At 39.9% G+C, this 19559-nt stretch overlaps 1 protein-coding gene across 10 annotated transcripts in view; it reads right to left on the bottom strand.

Annotated features, from left to right (window-relative positions):
• The window catches only part of MIDEAS (mitotic deacetylase associated SANT domain protein), a 67196-nt gene that overhangs the window by 12672 nt on the left and 34965 nt on the right, over window positions 1-19559 (bottom strand). For 9 of the 10 annotated variants that reach the window (XR_006167936.1, XR_006167928.1, XR_006167930.1 and 6 more), the window contains 11 exons: window positions 18144-18464; window positions 16810-17155; window positions 16270-16336; window positions 12563-12705; window positions 11618-11721; window positions 10688-10763; window positions 9398-9486; window positions 8091-8240; window positions 7706-7879; window positions 7215-7414; window positions 5716-6223 (listed from right to left, as the gene is read on the bottom strand). Coding sequence is in view for 1 of the 10 variants with exons in the window: in XM_042813306.1 (XP_042669240.1) it covers window positions 5998-6223; window positions 7215-7414; window positions 7706-7879; window positions 8091-8240; window positions 9398-9486; window positions 10688-10763; window positions 11618-11721; window positions 12563-12705; window positions 16270-16336; window positions 16810-17155; window positions 18144-18464 (1896 nt within the window). In the remaining 9 variants the exon portion in view is untranslated. Of the gene's footprint in view, window positions 1-96; window positions 6224-7214; window positions 7415-7705; window positions 7880-8090; window positions 8241-9397; window positions 9487-10687; window positions 10764-11617; window positions 11722-12562; window positions 12706-16269; window positions 16337-16809; window positions 17156-18143; window positions 18465-19559 lie in introns of those variants that run through there. The other variant, XM_042813306.1, reaches the window with a different exon arrangement.

Genomic DNA, 19559 nt, shown 5'->3' with positions numbered 1-19559 from the left:
GACTCATAAGAGGACTCAGAGCTGCCTCCTGTGTGTGAACAAACCACCAGCCTGAGCCTGGCAGCCACCACCAAAAAAAACCCTCACCTCTGAGACTATTTTTAAACCTCATTTAATAAAAGGGTTTCTTAGATATATAGAGGATATTAAGTAAATAAGTTACATAGTACATTACAATCACATCAGCAAGATTGCCTTTAGTGTATTAATATTTTATAAAAAAAAGCACACAAAAAATAAATTCAGTCCAGTCTATCACAACTGTACAGCAACAGGTAAATATATTTATATATCTACATTTTTAACATGTAACAGTCTTTTAAAAGGTGCCAATAGGCAGCAAACACACAAAAGGAAGTGTCTGCTCACTTGCTAAAATAAAAGTAATATACTTTATTATAAAGCATTTATACAGTAATTACAAAGGCTGACTGCTCCTGTACAGTACACCAAAGCTTCGACTACAAATTTAAAAACAACGTAAAAAGAATGAACTCAACAAAAAAGTTTTTATCAAATCTGAACTACAAGGGGAAAAATACATATGGAGAAGCTGCAGGAAACAGATTTTTAAAATACACATTTCTATAAAAATATATGTTGTTTTTGATTCTCAAGAAGTTAAGTGTTTCTCGGGCTCAGCTGTTGATGGAATCTTGCTCTCTGGAAGAGAACTCCTCAGATGAAGCTCAGAGGCTGCCTTCACAACACTTGGCCTCACAGAGAACGAGGGCAAGAAAAGCAGCTGAACCCAAGTGAAGAATTTACACAGAAACTCCCGTGAAAATCAAACAGTTTGTAGAAGCTGCTTCTTTGTCTCCTTAAAGCTTTATAAACTTTCAGACATACATTAGAAGATAAAACAGAGAATGCTTGCTGGGAAAATGTGGTTGAGAACCAGGTTTCTGGCAGAGGTAATCACTGGACTAAAAGTGCCTTTGTATGAAAGCAGATGAGACAAATACAGCTCTAGTCCTCCCCACTCACATTTTGTTTAGCATAGGATACAAATACACAGGGACTTTCCAAGACCGCTCCTTGAGGGAGAACTAAGCGGTGCATAACAGCTGAGAGAGGGAGACCTTGCTCTTTCTGGTTTAGGAGACACTTTTTTTGGATGATGACTTCAAGATAAGCTTGCTGCAAATATGAGAAACACCGTGAAGTGTCAGCTTTGTGAAATGAGAAGTTTTGCTGGCTAATCCAGACTACATGAATTCCATCACTAGTATGGGAGTAACAGATGGGTTACCTTTAAGTTTCAGAATGTCTCTCTTTTCCCTGCCTTCAAAGCAGCTGCCATCCTGCCTGGCCTAGCTGTCTGTGCAGCTGTTCTGGGGCCTCCAGCTTACAGAAGTGAGTTCTCCAGGGCACTGCAGCCTATTCAGCTAAGCCGCTCCAATTTTAAGGAAAAACATCCAATACATTAAAATGCAGAGTTGCTCTTGCAGCCAGATAGCAGAACACCTGTAGCTGTATCAGATATGCATCACGAGTGCATGCTTTACCTAGTAGTTATATATACACCATCTTATACAATGGAGATGCTATCCCATGCAGAGCACAAATCTGAAAGGCTGAATGAATCTATCTGCAAAGGGCAGACTACACAGGCAGAAAGGCAAAAAACATACAACCAGAGCAAAACGTGACCACTAGCCCAATCTCTCACAGCATCTCTACAACACCCGGAGCTGGCATCGAGATCCAGCTGGGCGATGGCTTGGAAATACAGCAGCCGCTGTGAGTTGTACGACAATCTGCAGTCTCACCTTGCACTGTAAGGGACAAATTATCAGCACACAGCTACAGAGCTGCAGCCCTTATCTTCTATTTGTTCCCAGACAAAGGACAGCTAACACAAAGAGACATGCTCCTTTTCCAACTCCACTTGGGAGTGCACAGCACTTTTTTCTAGATTAACAGCAAGAGTAGCAAGAATTGAGTTCTGTGAAAGTGCTTTCAAACAGAAAATAATCTGCACAGGACTTTCGAGTGGACAAGTTGTCAGAACATCAGAACAGACTGATTTTTTTTTTAAATCATAATTGGAATAACACAGCCTTAAATCAACACTTAAATTAACGCAGTGAAGAGCCACTTAAGTAATTTTCCCCTACGCACAATACTGTAATTCATTCCAGATCAGACAAATTCACTTCAAACGCTTTGTCTACAGCAGATAAGGGATTTTTTTCCCAGTTATTTTCTGTATTTGTTTGCTTTTGGAAACAATTCTGCCACGCTTTGCTAGTTGGCATGATCCAATTCAGATGCCAGGTACTCTCCAAACTGCTTCTGTAAGCAGGTGGGCAGCAGGTTTTGTGCTGCTTGTTTTTAACTAAGACACTTAGAGAAACATTTTCGCTCATTATCATGACAGAAAAGGTTTTCTGGTGGCTACCAGCAATACGGAAACACATTTGTTGCCACTTACTTGTAATACTTAACTGCTTTTGGTCAGCCCCACTAACCCATGTTTGTAGCAGCCATGCTATCCTCAGAAAAAGCCCTGTTCAGATTTTCTTCCATCAACAGGCCTCTCTGTAACATCTCGCTGTTCTCTGCTGCTGCAGCAGAGTGGGAGAGAAATCATCAGTACTGCATTTGGTGTGTAACAAATACATAGTTTCAGTGCAATTAAAGACAATTTCTTATTTTTTCTTAGCACCTCAATTGCTTACACTTCTTAAGAGGCAAAACAACTTATTGATTGCCTAAAGCAGACAGAATCAGTAGATCTGCCCTTTTAGAACACAGTAATAATGCTTGCCTTAAAACATTATCATGTCTAGAAAGATTACATTGGTACTTAAAGCAATAACATGATTTACTCTTTAAATCTTTGCATTGGATTTCACCTGTTAGTCATCTGCCACTGTAATTTGCTATGCAGTATCTAAAAGTACAGTCACCTTGAAAATTGCTGAGGGCCACTGCTAAGTGTTGGCTCATTGTTATACCAGCGTACTTGAAGAAACTAAAAGTACTGGGAGAAATGGCAGTGTTACACAGAGTGCTATGGTAAAACAGAGGCACGTGGGAACTTCCTGTCCGTGCAGAGAACAGCTCACAACTACAAACTGTGCATCTGTTTTCTGGGAGGACATGAATTTCTTCTTCTAGTTCATCACCCCATTTTCTAGCTGGGACTACACTGCTGTTCCGCACTTTCCCTCATTTTTTCCTAAACAACTGCTCCTGATCACTGTCTGAAACAAGACGTGAAGCGAGCCATCGGTTTGTCCTGATATGAACAATATGTTGTTGGTTGGTTTTTTTTGTTTTTGTTTTTTAAAGGATTAAAGAGTTGATTTTTATTTTACCACGGATAGTGAAAGCATTTCCTAAAATAGTTTCATTACCCTTATTTTAGTTATCAGGTTTAGGCAGACTTCTTCTTCAACCTCAACAATCTTCATTTTTTGCCTTGTTTCTCAATGCATGCCATTTCCACCTTTATCTCTATTTCTTCATTCTGTCCTTCCAGGACTTCCCAGATTTTTTAAGTAACTGTACATCATACTGCAGCTGAGATCAGTACTCCAGGAAATGCATTCATTACAACAACATCTACATTATTTTAAACCCCTTACATATATATAATTTTTTTTTTTCCAGAAGCCCTGCATGTTTCTGAGCTGATGCTCTGCCCTGCAGGTCTCAGGATCTGGAAACTACTGGCAACTTCCCGGAAACATACTTCAGAATTTTAACTGCATCATCACTTTACACTGGAATTAATCCCAGCAGTAGAAGTGAACCGTGAGTTCCAGTTGCTTCACTGGCTGTCCTGGCACAGCCAGTGCTAAAGCTTCAGTTCTCACTGAGGGCCCCAGGATAGCGGCAGACAAGCTTCTTCTCCAATTTACAAAAGGAAAAAGATAATAACACTGAAAATCTTAATAGGAAGACCAATACACTTAAGCTTCTCTTTAACGATAAGTAGCTTTCAGTTCTTTGCAGTTTATGAACGGATTGTAATAGTTTGTGACATGCCATCTGCTTCCATAGTCTTGTCAGCAAGACCCAGGGACATGCAGTAGTCATTCCAATATACTGACAGGATCATCTGGTTTTATTAGGAATGGAAATACAGCACTGGTAGGAAATCAAATGCAGATGGGCAGAATTGTCAACACTGGGAAAAAAAGTGCAGTCCTTATGATAATGCTACTAGTTTTAAGAGTAGTAACTGTTTCTGTTAAGTCTATAAAAAGGCATATGTATGACAAGAAAATATGGTACAATACATAGCCTCCCAGACTTGGACAGCATGACCATGGTTGCATAAAACTACCTGGAGCAGGAAAAGAGGACCAGATGGCATGCTGAGTCAGATCCGTTTTCCATTGGCAACTTGACAAGTAGATACACTACCCGAAATTCATCTAGCAGCCTGAAGAGCCAAATAAAAATAAAAAAAAAAATCATAAAAAAAAAAATCAGCACACTTCATGTGCAGTAACCCACCCAGATCTCTGCTTGGCCGTGCACCACAAGAGCAGCATGCATGGGATGCAACGCACTATTGGCACCCAGAAATTGCTGCCTCCACACACTGCACTGAAGGAGCCAGAACAGGGAGCTGAGACAGATCGACTGTGAGAGCAAGGAAGTGATCTGATTCTCTACATCTTTATGAAGTAATGATGAAGTGAGCTATGAAGATGCACAGACCAATCCCGTGCAGTTTATGTCACCAGGACTCCTTTTGCATCTTCTTAACTTTCATTTACCAGCAGGCTTTTGGTGGCTAGACTTTTTTTTTTTTTTTTTTTTTTGCCATTAGCACATGTCAGTTGTGAAGGAAAAGTCAGCATTTCAGTCAGCCGAAGGGGCGACAGTGGATAACACAGCAGGTATGGCTGCCCAGCCACTTGCGTGGAAGTGAAAAGCCTCCTGCATATGCAGTCACATACTGTCTGACAGGAAGTATTTGGAAAACAAGGGCCCCACAAATATAAGCTCTCAATGGCAACAGTTTCAGAAGATAAATGAAGGCTGCCACAGGAAATAAGTGGATGTGCTGAGAGGTAAGAGCCATTCACAGGGAGATTTAAGGAGCTTGATAGAGATGAGAGTTCATTCCTCCCATCTCTGGGATGCACACAGTCTAACACGCAGACAAGGTCCATATTCACTTTCACAAAACAAACTTGCTCCCCTTTAACCAAAGTCAAACCCAACAGTTTCCATTTCAAATTGCACTTGTGAAACCCAGACTACCTTCCAAGAAGTTAATCAAAGGCTAACTATTTTGTTTTCCACTAGGAGACAAACCCACAAGGCCTGTGACAACTTAAATCCCTCAGGATACCTTACACCCATTGCTGAGTTCTTAATAGCATGAAAGAAAACCACCTCAGGGTTCGTTGAAAAATAAAACTTCCTCTCAGAATGAGGAAGCATATCTTGCTCATCCCACTTTGCATTTTTGTGAAACAGAGGCCAAAACCACACACCATCTTTCCACAAAACTTGCTGGCAGCCAGAATAAATGCTTAGAAAGGCAGGAAAGTGTAACAGGAAGAATAACTTGCTAAGAAAGAAAGCATCTAGAAATCACCAGTATCACAGTAACTGGATACAGTCACCACAGAGCAGAGCACCATTTTCTAACTCTGGTCTGGAAACCATTATATCCAAGAATCTTGTTATCATAATTTCTGACAAGAACAAGAAGAGAGGTCATACTGACCCAAGAGAACTTACTTCCACTGCAGGTGACGTTGCTTAATTGTGTACCTCAGATATGATTATAAATAGAATAGAATTTTTTTTTTTTTTAAATCCAAGCTGAAAAAAATCTTCTTGTCTGCCACTCTGGTTTGGTCAGTACTGGCAAGGTGAAGTGGAACGTGTGGCACAAGGAGGCTGCAGCACTGAAACTGAGACCTGATGGTTCAGGTCAGAAAAGCACAAGCAAAAAAATCGTGAAACCACTGAGAGGGTGATAGGTCCAGCCTTACTACTCTCTCCATTTCTAGCTCACTGCTATATTTCTCCATCTTCATCCGAGCTCCCACTGCTGCTTCCACTGCTGCTTTCCCCACTCTCACTGCTCTCTTCCTGCTGGGCCTGGCTGTGGGCTGCTGCTGCTGCCGCCTCTGCTGCTGCTGCTGCCGCCTCTCTCTCTTGCTGCTTCAGTGCAGCTGCCTTCTTCTCCTGCTCTGCATGGCTCTTCATGTGAGCACTGCGGCTCTTCACCTTGTAGAACACCCTGAGGAAATATAGGTGCATTAGCATAGGTCTCACTTACAGCTTTCTCCTCCATTAATTCACTGAAAGAGCTTTCCATAGCTATACCCTCAAGTTCGTGAGCTTCAGCGTGTTGGTACTGCAAGAAAACATGTACAGCAAACACCACTTCTGCCTCAGCATGTGCCAGTGCACTGGTTGAAGTATTAGCAGAAGATCCTGAGCATCCTTGAGATACTTGGTTTCTTAATATATTTTCTAAATTCAGAGGCAACACTGGCATCTGAAACTCACGTGTGGCTGCTTAATACAACAGGGCCCCACTTTTTAGCCATTCCCCCTACACCACAAAAAAATAAAAAAATAAAAAAATAAACATGGAAGTCAACGGTCAGTTGCCATTCCAGACACTTATGCACACAACTGGAAACTTTTGAGCTTTTTCCTCCCAATTCTGCGCTACCATGATCTATCCCTCTATTGCTCACCATTAACTATTTTGAATTGACATCTAGTGTCACAAGACAGGTTTACGAACCCTTGCCTGCTCCTTCTCTGCCAGCAGCCAGGGTCAAGTCTTACCCATCTGCCTTCTAACAGCTCTAACCTTTCCAGTACAATGTGCTCTCTGAGGACACAGTGACAATATACCTTTTCAGGATCAGCTAAGTCCCAGACATAGCAAAAATCTGTTAACAGCCCTTGTGATACAACTAGATGGAGATCTCATTTTCTTGCCATCCAAATACTACACACCACTGCAATGCAGGCAGTGTCTCATGCTATTTGAAGAATGGCCAGAAGGTAATTAGCCAAGTAGAAGTATCTTAATATCAATATACGTCTGGTATGAAAGACATCTCAAAGCCATAAATTGTTAAAAACAAACAAAAAAAACACTGTAAAAACTCCTTATTTGCAAGATTAAGTAGGGTTCATTAAAATTATTGCCAGTCTCTCCAGCCTGCCCTACTGTAATTCCATGACTACTGCTGGAAGCTAAGTTCTCTTACCTGCCACACTTTTTACATGGAAATGTGTTTTCTGTGTTCTGGATTTTACTGGTAACATCTGATTTTATCTTGTGTTTTCGCCGCCTTCTCTGCACAGGAGCAGGAATAAGCTTTCGAGGCTTCATGGTCGTCTCCCTCGGCCTTCTTCCAATTCTGCCTGTAACAGTTGCCTCTCGACTCCTTATATTGGCATCATTGGCCTTTGGAGAGAGGGAAATGTAAGGCAAACAAACCAAAACCCACTTCTCACTGTGGTCCTATGTATACATCAACTACAAATAATTAACTTGGGTTTCCCTGCCTTACTCATCTCAGTTCTTCCAGAATGGCACACAGTCTTGTTACCAGCAACACTCTAAGCTACCTCAGCCCAGCCCTTGCTCTGGAAGAAGGCAGAGACTTAAATCTTGAACTGTTGACCTTGTATTTCCTAAACTACTTGCAGAGTGAAGGTAGTATAAAAAGCACAACATGCACAATGCAGCACTTACTATTAAATCATCTTGTAGTGTCTGTTCATCTTTGAGAAGGAGCGTGCTCTTCTTTCTGTTATCAAACCCTTCCTCTGCCTCCTCTTCCTCCTCTTCTTCATCTTCCAAGTGCCCCTGTTCTTCACTGAAAAAGTCCCTTCTGAGAGGAAGAACACGTGCAAACCTGTGGGAGCTCTTTACCAGAAGACAAAGGAACTGTTAACCTTGGTGTCTGCAAGTAAATGTCATTAAGTGACACAGGACATATAAGCTTATAAGCTTATAAGTCTGAACTCTGCACTGGCCAGCCTGTTTTTGGTCCTGATTCTACTACCAAACAAGACAGCACACAAAATCAAACTTAGCGCCATAGCCCAAGAGAGAGGAGAGAAATTTAAGAAATTACCTTGATGTCAACTTCAGCTTCATCTCGTGCAGACTTTTCATGAGCAACATCTATGTCCCCAAAAATTAAGGTCCCATTCCGACCAATTTTCACTTGTTTCTTATACGTGTAGTAGAATTCCACACACTGAGCCACTGTCTTGGTTTTTATCTGGTGTTTGGAAAACATAAAAGTACAATAGATTACATGATTTTAAGAAGGCTTATAAACAATCACTAAGGGTGCAATAAATACACTTTGCGTCTTAATCCCACTACAACTGCTCTTAAACCCTTGTTTCCCATGTTCTCTTCTTCTGTCTGCCCACCCCATCCTACAGCTCATTCCTTACCACCAATGCTATTCATTTTGAGGAACACAAGACCAGCTTCCCAAAGAAAAGCTGGCCAATGTAAAGGTGACGGAACCTGGCACTTTGTTTATTGCACTTCTTAGCCTCTGAAACATTCCAATTGAGCTGTCAGGCTTGAGAGCAGCCTTTCAGTTTTATGGGAGTTTTATTTTACAGCAGCACTTAGGAGAAGACCAGAGCAGAATACCGTTCCAAAAATGGAAAGGAAGGTTTGCAGCACTTTCCCATTTTGGCCACATGCATTTCATACACATGTAGCAATAGACAATTATCAGTACAGATCTATGACCATCTACGTATTCTCTATCAGGGACTATTTTGAAAGTTTGGAAGTATATTCTTAATTTCTGGGCTTTTACAACTTCAATGCATTTTGGATGTTTTATTCAGAGAAAACAAATGCAGCTCCCAGTTCTATGCTCTCAGTCCTTCAAGTGCTTTCCTCCCACTGAGGTGTCACACCTCATGGAAAACACATACAAAAGATCATTTTAAATATCAGTGTAACAGCAAACAGCACAAAAGGATGCATCATTCACGTATCCTTCTTTGGTCCTTTTCATCAGCAACAAGGATGTGTTTCTATTTAGTTTTATAAGCAAGCCCTTTAAGCTGTACTGGAACATTACCAGCACTCTATAAATACGCCTCATGGAAGCGATATCTGCACTGTGTGGACTAATGGAAGCAATGCAGAAAGTACAAGGGTTGAGTAAACAACAACAGCAAAAAAAAAAAATAAAAAAAGCCAACCCAATCCAACCACTGTTGTTCTAGCCATCTCTGGTGAGATTGTGCTGTGCTGGATTATAACATTTCTACAAAATCTTCTGAGTGCTTAACATTGAGGTTTCAGAAAAAAAAAAAAAAAATCAGGATTTAATCTCGTGTATTAAATGCTCAAACATCAGAAGATATCATTGCCATTAAAAAACAGCAACACTAAAACACTCACCAGCTTCTGGACTAAGAAAAAATCCTTCTTGTAGATTGCAATGCCTTTGTTGAAAAGCTTCTTTTCAGCAATTTTCCAACTGTCCGATCCTGTAGATAAAAAAGTTGCTACTAAGTCCTTGCAATTTCAAATGTTAACTCTATGTACTTTTTCTTAAAATTCCCTTTAAATAAAAGGAATGCACACATAGAAGGGTACAGTCTCACTTTGCACCTAATCCTACTTAACTACAGGCTGGTGTTAACCCATCCCTTACTGTTTCGCTTTGGCCCTTCTCTCATCACTTCATTTTAGATCTAGTACTCATCCCTCCAGGTTAACTCAGTTCAGCTCGCTAAAACCAGCTAATTAGAAGAACTACAATATTTTCCAACAAAACAGCAAGCTTAACAGACACACTCTGTGATTACATTTGATAAAAGAAAAATGGTAGGGGGAGGAGAACAGGAACTTCTCTTTCAGCAGAAATCCACAATAGCCGATGAGATGTAGCAGCAAATTGTACTCTGACAATTTATAACATCCTAAATACGTCAGTATTCTATCATACCTGCCTCCAATAACAAACATTCCAGAATCTCCTCCTCCCTTATAGATATGCCAAAGCAACAGCATTACAGTAGCAATGTGTAATAATGAATAAATGCAATTTCTTTACTTTCTGGCAGCAGATCTAAAATGTCTCTCTCCCACTTTGCATCAGGACTCTCAAGCAGCTAGGGTCACCCTAGATCACTGAACTTCACTAGTGTCACACAGCCTGACAATTCCTAGTTAGGTATGACACTAAAAAGACAGTTTATGGCATGTACATTTCACAGAAACAATGACAGGTATCAACAGTTGGCTGAGCTCTTCACCTCCTAGCTTTCTTCAGCAAGCTTCAGACCTCTTCCCTCATACCCCCTTCTTAACCCCACCGTATGGAAATCCATGCCAAAGAGGCTGTGACCCCAAGGTTGCCACAGTCTTTCCTTTATGAACTAATCATTCTTCTGCATTCGCTGTGGTTTAGTGTAAGGAATCAGATTCCTTTTTCCCCTAGTAAAGGAAACTGAATACACACATATGCAAATTCACAGATGCACATATTCTGAGAGATGAAGTGTTTCTTACATTGTGTCATGATTTGCACATGCGAAATTCCTGGCAAGCCATCATCTGACTTACTAGGGAGAAGCGTTGCTTTTAATTCTTATCATAATGTTACAGAGTGCCCCAGAAGAATAGAAAACTATGGAAGAAAACCCTTAAGACATATAGGCAGCACAGTTATTCTGGTTAGCAAACCTGTGTAGTGATAATCTGCCAGTGGATGGGTAGGTGATCGTACTGGCCCTTTCAATAGCAGCTTGGTCAGAGCTCCCTAAAATAAACAACACAAAATTTTTAAATAAATAAATAAATAAATAATCAGGTAATTGTCAATCCACTCCTTTCTGGTAAACTAATTGAAAAGAAGTTCTCTTTTTCCTACATCACAGTTAATACCTGTGACATGAATTGGGACAATTTTAAAATCACATTCTTGACTGTTGCAACACTCAGAAAGATCAATGCAATGGAATGGTGATATAAAAGATGTAATGACAAAGGGACTAGCACGATAGAAAGGCGTTATGAAAAGAAGTGTTCGCCCATCTCTGAGGATCTATGCTCGCAATAGAAACTCCATAATGGAGGGATCTCCAACCAGAGATCCTTCCCCGCTGGCACTCAGCCCTTAAATGGGGTCTCAGAGAGGTGCAGCCAGGCTCTACCCCTTCTGGTCACAGCTGAATTGCCTTCACCTGTGCTCCCAGGACTGACCTGGTCCTTTCCCCAGGTGCTCAATCAGTGGTTCAGGCCATGACTCAACAGTTACCGTAGAACTGTCCACTAAATTCTGGATACCAATGACAAGTGGTAAGCCTCTTCACTTACATTTAAGACAATGTTTAAAATTCGTTAGGCAGTCTCATCTTACTCAGTCTACTAGATTGACACTCTGTTAAAAAGTCAAAAGTTTGAAGCTTGAAATACGAACAATAGGGAATGAAGATGGTAGTGTACATCAGGAAGAACATTTTAGGGACAGCAGCATCTCCAAGAGACGCTAAGCAATGTGAACTAGAAGCAAAGGACAGAGTCTTCAAGAGGTTTCCATTTGTCAAATAACAGCTCACCTGGCCTTCGTTAAAATCTTTCACCACATCAAGGCAAAAAGGTGGAAAGACTCACCAGAATGCTTCCCTTTTCTTCATGTAAGAAATGCAGTGCCAGCTCCTGGTTGGTACCACCTCCAGGAAAAATGCTTGAGCAGGCAGCAGCTAGCAGGCTTTCCACTATTCACAAAGAGATAGAAAACAAATTCAGATAAGAAGATTAAAATTGAGTTTCCTAGAGAATTCACATGACTAATTAGATTTTTTGAAGCAGGATTAGACATAACAGAAGATAAAACCAAAATGATGAATGACCTTGCAAATTTATTTGGGTCAGATTTGGACAAAGGAATTAATTAGACTGCAAAGTCACAGAGCAGAGTGCCATAAGCAGCACTAATTACACATGGAGTTTTGTTTTTGTTCTACCAACTCTTATGTCCTGTAATGTCTTCCAATCTCCCTTCACCTCAGATTTTTTTCAATCCCCCCTCTATTCTATCATCTATACCAAGTTTTCATTTCGTAACACCGTTTTTTCTTTTTAAGAAAAAATTCTTCTTCTAAAGACCACCCACACTTGCTCTTCAGTATCTATACATGCCACAGCCTGTGTGCACCAAAAGCAGACAGTTACTCAGCCTGCTAACTAGCGGACACAGCTCCTGATTCCTCCTGTTTGATGTCTACAACTTGATTTTCCCAAATACTATTATGTCTAGAGCATCTGTTTAAAAGTTGACTACGCTTGACGAGGAAGTTTCATTGAATGCAAGTCTCTCTTTGACAGGTAATAATGGTCTCACTTTATCTCAATAGATAAATAAAATGCCTATCAACCTCCCAGCCCCCACACACAATCCAGAAAAATAAGTTTTACTCCTAAGATTGCTTTCAAGACCACTTACGTATGCCATGATAACTGGCAGATCTATTTGAAGTTATGCCTACAGTAGACATGTGGTTAACTCTACCTCAGCTATGGCACTCAGCCCTATGTACCAGCCTTCCACATTCTTACCATTCTGTTGGGTGACTCTGTTGGTTTCCAGGTCGTCCCATGGCTGCCACACCAGCTCTGCTTTATGTTCATCAGCTGCTGCTAGAGATCTGTCTTGGAGTGAAGGGATTTCTGCTTGAAAGCGAGTTCCTACATTTATACGCCTGCAGAAAAGATAAGTCACAGTCAGGTAATTTCTACAATACCCAAACAGTCTCATCTCTTGTAAAAATGCCAATTATGGAGAAACCAAAATGCAACAGGCTCTGTCATATAGCAAGAACAGCTTTCAGGTATTGTGCATTACAAGTGAGAATATAAGAGGTTTTATATTCACTGTCAGTTTCCATTGTCTTATTGATCAACAGTAGTTGGAACTGCACTTAAAGTAGGATCTCCTAATAACTGCTCAGAAAACTTCCGTGGCAGTAGGTGATGGTGTGATAACATTCAGGTATAACTAATGTAACAGAGGAGCTTTATGCAGAACATCATATACTGCCTGTCATTTTCCCCAAAAGACAATCTCTAGCTCCAGTCAAAAGTAAAGTGCTAGGGATGTTGTGAAGCGGCATGGCATGGGCTGGGGATAACAAAGGCAGCTGAAAACATCCCACCTGTAATGCTCACAGTTTTAAGTATTTCAGGGTGTCTAGAAAACAGATTCAACAGAATAGATACTGCTTCTGAAAAGTAATTCAATTTCATATATACTGAGGGTGGAAGCTGCATGGAGAATAAAGAACCCTAGGAAGAACTCAGTTTGGTTTTGAGTGTTTTATAGGTATAGAAACCTATTAAAACTATAGTTTTCCACTTATTCACCTTTCTTGAATATCTACTTTCACCTTTTTTGATTATTTTGTTGAAAACCGTGATATTGACTGATTATGTTGTTGGTCAGATGCAGCACGAGAGCAAAACAAAAAGCAAGAGATTTCATGCAAGATTGAGAAAACCTCGCTAAAGGGAAAAAAAAGCAAAACAAAAAACATTGATACATTCTCATTTCAGCACACTAATGGACTGCAAAATGATATCCGTATGGAATATTCTGCTCACTGTAATTAGTCTCACTTATCAGTATGGCATGCAGTTTTACAGTGGAAGAAAAGGTATGGTTACTGACCCACCCTAGAAGGGATAACTACAAGCAACTGACTTTGCTGTCAAGTGGAAACATAAGAAGTCTGTTAACACTTAGGGAAATTTGGTAGATTTTGTGTCCCCAGGCACAAATGAGGCTCTTCTGGCCTCATTTGTGAGAGGGAAAGTAGTGGCTGAAGAACCAGAAGAAAAGAACGCGAGCTAGGAGGGATATCTCAGAAATGACCTTTTATCCTAAAACCAAACGTAGATTTATTGTGTCCCTATGCAGTAAGAGCCTACAAGTATTGCAAGTATTGCACCTGCAAAGAAAACCAGATTTCCACCACAAAAGCTGATCAGTTACTTACATAATCTGAACTAACCTGGCCTGCTCCAAGGAGGGGTTTGGACCAAGTGACCTCCCAAGATCCACTGCAGCTAAGTTATTCCATGACTCCTTCAACATGAAAGCCTAGATTTCAGTATAGCAAAAGCTACTGCCCATAATCAATGCTGCTGGGACATCCTGTGGTACAATTATATGTGGCATCATTCAGAACGGAGGCTAACTGAGGAGTGACTACAAGGAAGACTTGAAAGGAACTGAACTTCAAGACTCTTAAGACATGCAGATCTGTGACACCAGCTGCCTATTAATCTATTTCCCAAGTAGAAGAATTAAGCTTCATTAGTACATTTCCTATTCCAAATCTCTGCAATCAAATAACCTTTTAAGAAGCATTAGCAGAAGGTCTGACAAAGCAAGCAATTAAGAACACAATATGTGGCCATCATAAGTTACAATCAGCTTTTAACAGAATCAAGAATACAAACCAAGGGATCAAATTGTACTTTTTTTTTTCCTTAAAAACAAAAAATAATTTTAAAAATGTTTCCTGCCATCCTTTCTATAAAGAAAGAAGATTTGTCTACACAACAGACCACAACACTACTGCATAAATTAGCACTGAAGTAGTAAATGAATTACTTTGACAACACAAAGTGACACTACCTTGTGATTTTAAAATGTAAAGTTCTCTAATCTGCCTAAACATCTATTCACTGTCTTAAGATAACAAGACAGCTCTTTGCACACTAATGCAAGTTCATCTTCTTTTGTCAAAAGGAAGTTAAAAGTCACCACGATTTGAATTTTATAGTAACAAATTTGAAACATTTCATCCACAACTTAATCCACAGCCAATAGCATGTCATTAACTTCAGCAGTTTAAACCATTGGAGGCAACAGCTAAACTTGGTAACATCATGCAATGGTGATCAAGATCTACTGAGAAAACAAAAACATCTGTTCTGGAAGAGGTTCACTTCAACCAACACCAAAACAATGAGTTAAGCTATTGTCAAAACTGATTAAAAACAAACCAAAACGAAAGGTGTGCTTGCTTATGAATTTGAACTGCTGTTGGTGAGATACAAGATACAGGAGCAAAGAAATAGTGATTATCTGCTTGAGTTGTTCTGGAGCCAGACCCTGGGCCCAGAGGGAATTTGTGAAGGTGACAAGAATAACCTGAGTCTATTTGCAATTGCAATAGGTTCCAATCAGCTCAGGACAGCCAGCTGCCAAAAATGTACAAAACCTGAACTTCCAACAGGCAGGAGAGAGAAAGGGAAACAAGTCCTATAAGTTGACAGCAAATGCTACAGCTAATCTTTAAAACGCGGATAATTTTTGAAGTAGAAGACAACGTTTATTTGGAGATGGTCTAAATTAAATTTCAAACATTAGCAAGATACACTACAGTTAGAGCAGAGATTCCTGACTGCAAGGAGTCGGGTATGTAGAGCCCCATGAATGTTACTTCACATGGCTATCACCATGCCATATATCTTTATGCTTAGATTTTTCAAGAGTTTAAACAAAATTGGAACTACCTTGCTGCAGTTCTACAGGAATTTATTCTAACTGACAACATTCCTGAAATTTACAAGAGCTGTACAGAGACACTTGCAGCTTTGCTTTTCCTGACAGGTTTAACAGGACTGGCACCAAGCCTAAAATCATAATTCCAGTTTCTCTGTTTCCAAACTGTGTTCCCTAGTGCCACAGGGTTTTAATATCTGAGCTTTCCCAGCATACAAACAGCTAAAAAGATTAATTAAGCTTATTAGTTCTGGCCACACTGCATGCAAATGGCTACCATGCTTTCAGACTGAGCTGGTCTAAAAGGGAACAAAACCATGTTCACATTTGTGCTGAAGCTAGTACCTGCCACAGGGATAACCTGAAATCTGCGGAGCCCATCTGAAAGCTACCTACATTTGTCCTTATTCTTCTTTATTCTTTCACTAAAAGAGTGTTATTTCCCCACTCTCAAACATTTATAGATCTTCCAAATAAGTGTGTATAACAAAACAAGAGAGACTCACCTAACTCACTCTGCTGACCAATACTAAGAAGTAGGTAAAATCACCAGAATTAAAAAGTGCATTTGCCCAAATGTTATTTATTGCACAGAGGTACTTTTTTAAAAGACCGTTTATATTTTGAGCCACTAATAGGAATAGCTTTAATGTTTCTAAGAGGATATATCAACTATAGATGGAGCAGGTCAAAGGTTTAGGAGTGGGAAGAGAAGCAGGTTTACTACCAGGCTAAGACTCTGCTGGGTACTTACGGTTCAATGCTGACCGGGGTGGCTTCTCCCACCACAGAAAGAACGGGAGGGGTAACCTCTGAACTGTCTGCAAGGCAAAGAAAGAATTGCTCAGACTCATCGCCTTCTCACGAGATATTTTCTTCACACAGATGATAGATCTGTCAGAGCTATCCATACTTCAAAACAGGTACCCATATACTAAAGAAGTTTAAGATCCCAGTGTAAGTCCCAGTAGAATTCAGCTTTTACAACTTACTAATAACTACTTACTGCCTACTCAGCCCCAGATAATGACAGGCTATTATAGAAAATGAACTGATTTTTCCATTCCTGAGAATGTCAGTAGGGGGTGTTGGAGATTACTTGTGAACTCATCTTAACATTTATGGACTGATGGAAGGGGCACTGCAATCCCTTCATCCTAGCTACCCAGACTTTATCACCAAGAAATCTCATTTTCATGTACTCCAGAAGTCATGATTATCCTTCTATTGCTCCACAGTTGCTAAGCACAAATTAGCCAAGAAAGAAAGAAGGGAAAGAAAAAGTGGAACTTACTTGATCTAAGCAGAGTTCTGTGAGCACTTTTAGGAGTCATTGGAGGTGGAACGGGATGACCACTTGAAGAGAGGATAGCATTAAAATATAGCCCAGATCCTTCTCTCACTGGACTAAGAATTGGTGGAGGAGTGTAAGGAGGTAGTTCAAAGTTCCTATCAGAAGGATGGTCTGCCAGACGGACAGGTGACCGTAAGTGGCTCTGATACGGTGTAATATTAGAATAAACAGGAGGTGCAATAAAGGTGCCAGCTTTTGGTGGTATGAAGAGTGGCTCAGGTCTTGGGCGCTGCTTTGGTTTCCGGGCAAAGCCCTCTGCTTCATCCTTTGGAACAGCATGTTCATGCTATTAGAAAAAGGTTATATATTTAATTTAATTATAAGGCCTTAAATCACATGAAAAATTTCAGCAATATGACAATGTTCTTCCACGGTAGTTCAAAATCTGATAGGGCACCTCTGGAGGGTGTGGGTCTCAACAATTAGCAAAGGGAAAAAGCGCAAGATGATAGGGAGCTACGTGGAATCCATTAGGTAGCAACACTATATCCAAACATTTATGAAGCTATATTTTACTACAATCACAAATATGTTTGATTCAACCTTTGGAAAGATGATAACGATCTGATGGTAGCTAGTAAAGAGCGCATATAAGCACAGCAGAACTCTGACACACATACAAAGTGATATTAGAATAGAGATAAGAGAATAGCAGAAAATATCACTGTGTTGTCTTAAATGGTTGTGCATTTAAATGCACAGAAACCTCCTTCGATGCCTGCCATTTATCTTTGGTATCAGAATACTCCATTATACTTCTCAACAGGACAGATAAAAAAGTTTAAAAAACAAAAACCCACTGACCAGCAATACAACGAACAGGAACATTAAAGTACTGATCTCCAAAACTTCAGAAAGAGATTTAAATTTCATAAGAATAAATCTTCAGTTTCCATTTTATTCACTCTTGGAGATATATACACATTACTCACAATTCATTACTATCTATATACATATGGAGAAAGAATTATTTTCTCAAGGAGACAAAATATTTCTTTTCAGTGTTATTGTCCATCTGGCTTTATTTACTCTACTGTTCAGTAGTGGAGCACTGGTTTACTGTACTGTAGGAGCAATAAGTAATGAAAAGCCAGTGATACCTCAAATATATGGCAATATTATGAAATAAAAAACAAAAAACAAACACAAAACATTGTCCCATCCCAAGTTCAAAGGATGAGATCAAACTGCTTTAATAGAAAAGTTTACGGGTAAAAAATACATAATTAGAAGTAACAGCTATGGTTCTCTTTGGTTTCTTCACCTGCCCATACCTGATTTGAGGTTTCCATGTTAGTATTACGATTAGATCGCCTCCGAGTGACTATCACAGAAGGCTTGCGTTCACAGGGAGTTCGATCGTTTGTTTGGCCTCTCTGGAATTTCCCATCCTCAGACTTCTCTTTTTCAAGGTTTTGCAAGTCAATTTTTCTCACTGGCACAGATACAGGAATGATAAGAGGCACAAGGCTGCTATCCTCCCGGGCTTTTTTGGGAGCTGGTGAAGAACTGGCAAATTCCACAACACTTTTAGCAGCTGTAGGTCCTGAAGCTGCTACCAGCACACTTTTCTTCTCTTCTGAAGTATCTGATTCCTGAGAAGAAAGACAGATAACTTAAAAGTTCTGTAGCGCTTGCATAATGAATCAGATGCTCTCTCACTTGTACAGTATATCAACTTTCTCAATGCTATCTGCAAGCTGAAAGGGACTCGAAAAGCATTACTGGAGGAAAAAGACTACTTGACAAAATCACGATGAACATTTGTTAGAATTAGTTGAGGATTCCTTCAGGTCTCAAATGCTTTGCTATATAACTTCCTCAAAGGATCTTCAGTTTTAGTAATGACCATAAGCTGCAAATTTTTAATTTCGAATGTTAGACCTCCATACCAGAAAAGACTGAAACTTGGTAACCTTAAATCTCTCATAAAGAAAAAAAGAAAATAAAATAAGCTAGGTTTCTAGTGTACTTTTCCAATTTACTCAACAGCAGCATTCCTTATCTGTAAGTGCAGCCTTTGAGATTTGCCTTCCAAACCTCCCGAAGAAGTTTTGCTCAGTAGAATCAACAAAGCATAAGTAAAAGCCAGCATGTTTTGAATTGGTGTTATAGCTTCCATATCTCTGCTTTCTTTTACTCATGGAAATTCTAAAAAACTGAGCTTCAAGGACGTAAGAATGGGTGATGAGTTACTGAACAGACACATGGGTACTGGAGCACCAAATAACTTAAGATACTTCTAAAAAAGTGATTTCTACTCCTTCAAATGACTGCGTGTTCATTCCATTCTCGGACCACTCCTTCAAAGTAATTTCCAGTTCACTTGGAAGCCAGATGTCAAAGGACAACTTTCAACAATACCTTCCTTCAGGGATGCAAAACTCCTTCTCAAACTCCAGAGAAGCATCATCTAGAAGCTGTAGAAAATGCTTCTTTAGACATTTCAGAACTTCACTCAAACTTCATGCTGTGTTTGGAAAGTGATTAGAATGCAAATTCATTCTCTGTCAGTCACAATCTAATGAAGAATTCATGTGAACAGCTTTGTGAAGTGGAAACTAAGGCACATTATCTCTCATACAATGAGAGATCATGTGCCACTACGAATACCTAATCCTAATAAAAAAATCTTAGCATAAGAAGATACTGTTGTAAGGTTTCAAAACTCTGTCATTTCAGCGTTGTCA

This window comes from Centrocercus urophasianus, unplaced genomic scaffold (genome assembly GCF_019232065.1).
Source record: "Centrocercus urophasianus isolate 14NV4802_14NV808 unplaced genomic scaffold, USGS_Curo_1.0 seq_14, whole genome shotgun sequence".
NCBI classification, from domain to species: Eukaryota; Metazoa; Chordata; class Aves; order Galliformes; family Phasianidae; genus Centrocercus; species Centrocercus urophasianus.
This window is presented reverse-complemented; position numbering and strand designations above follow the sequence as displayed.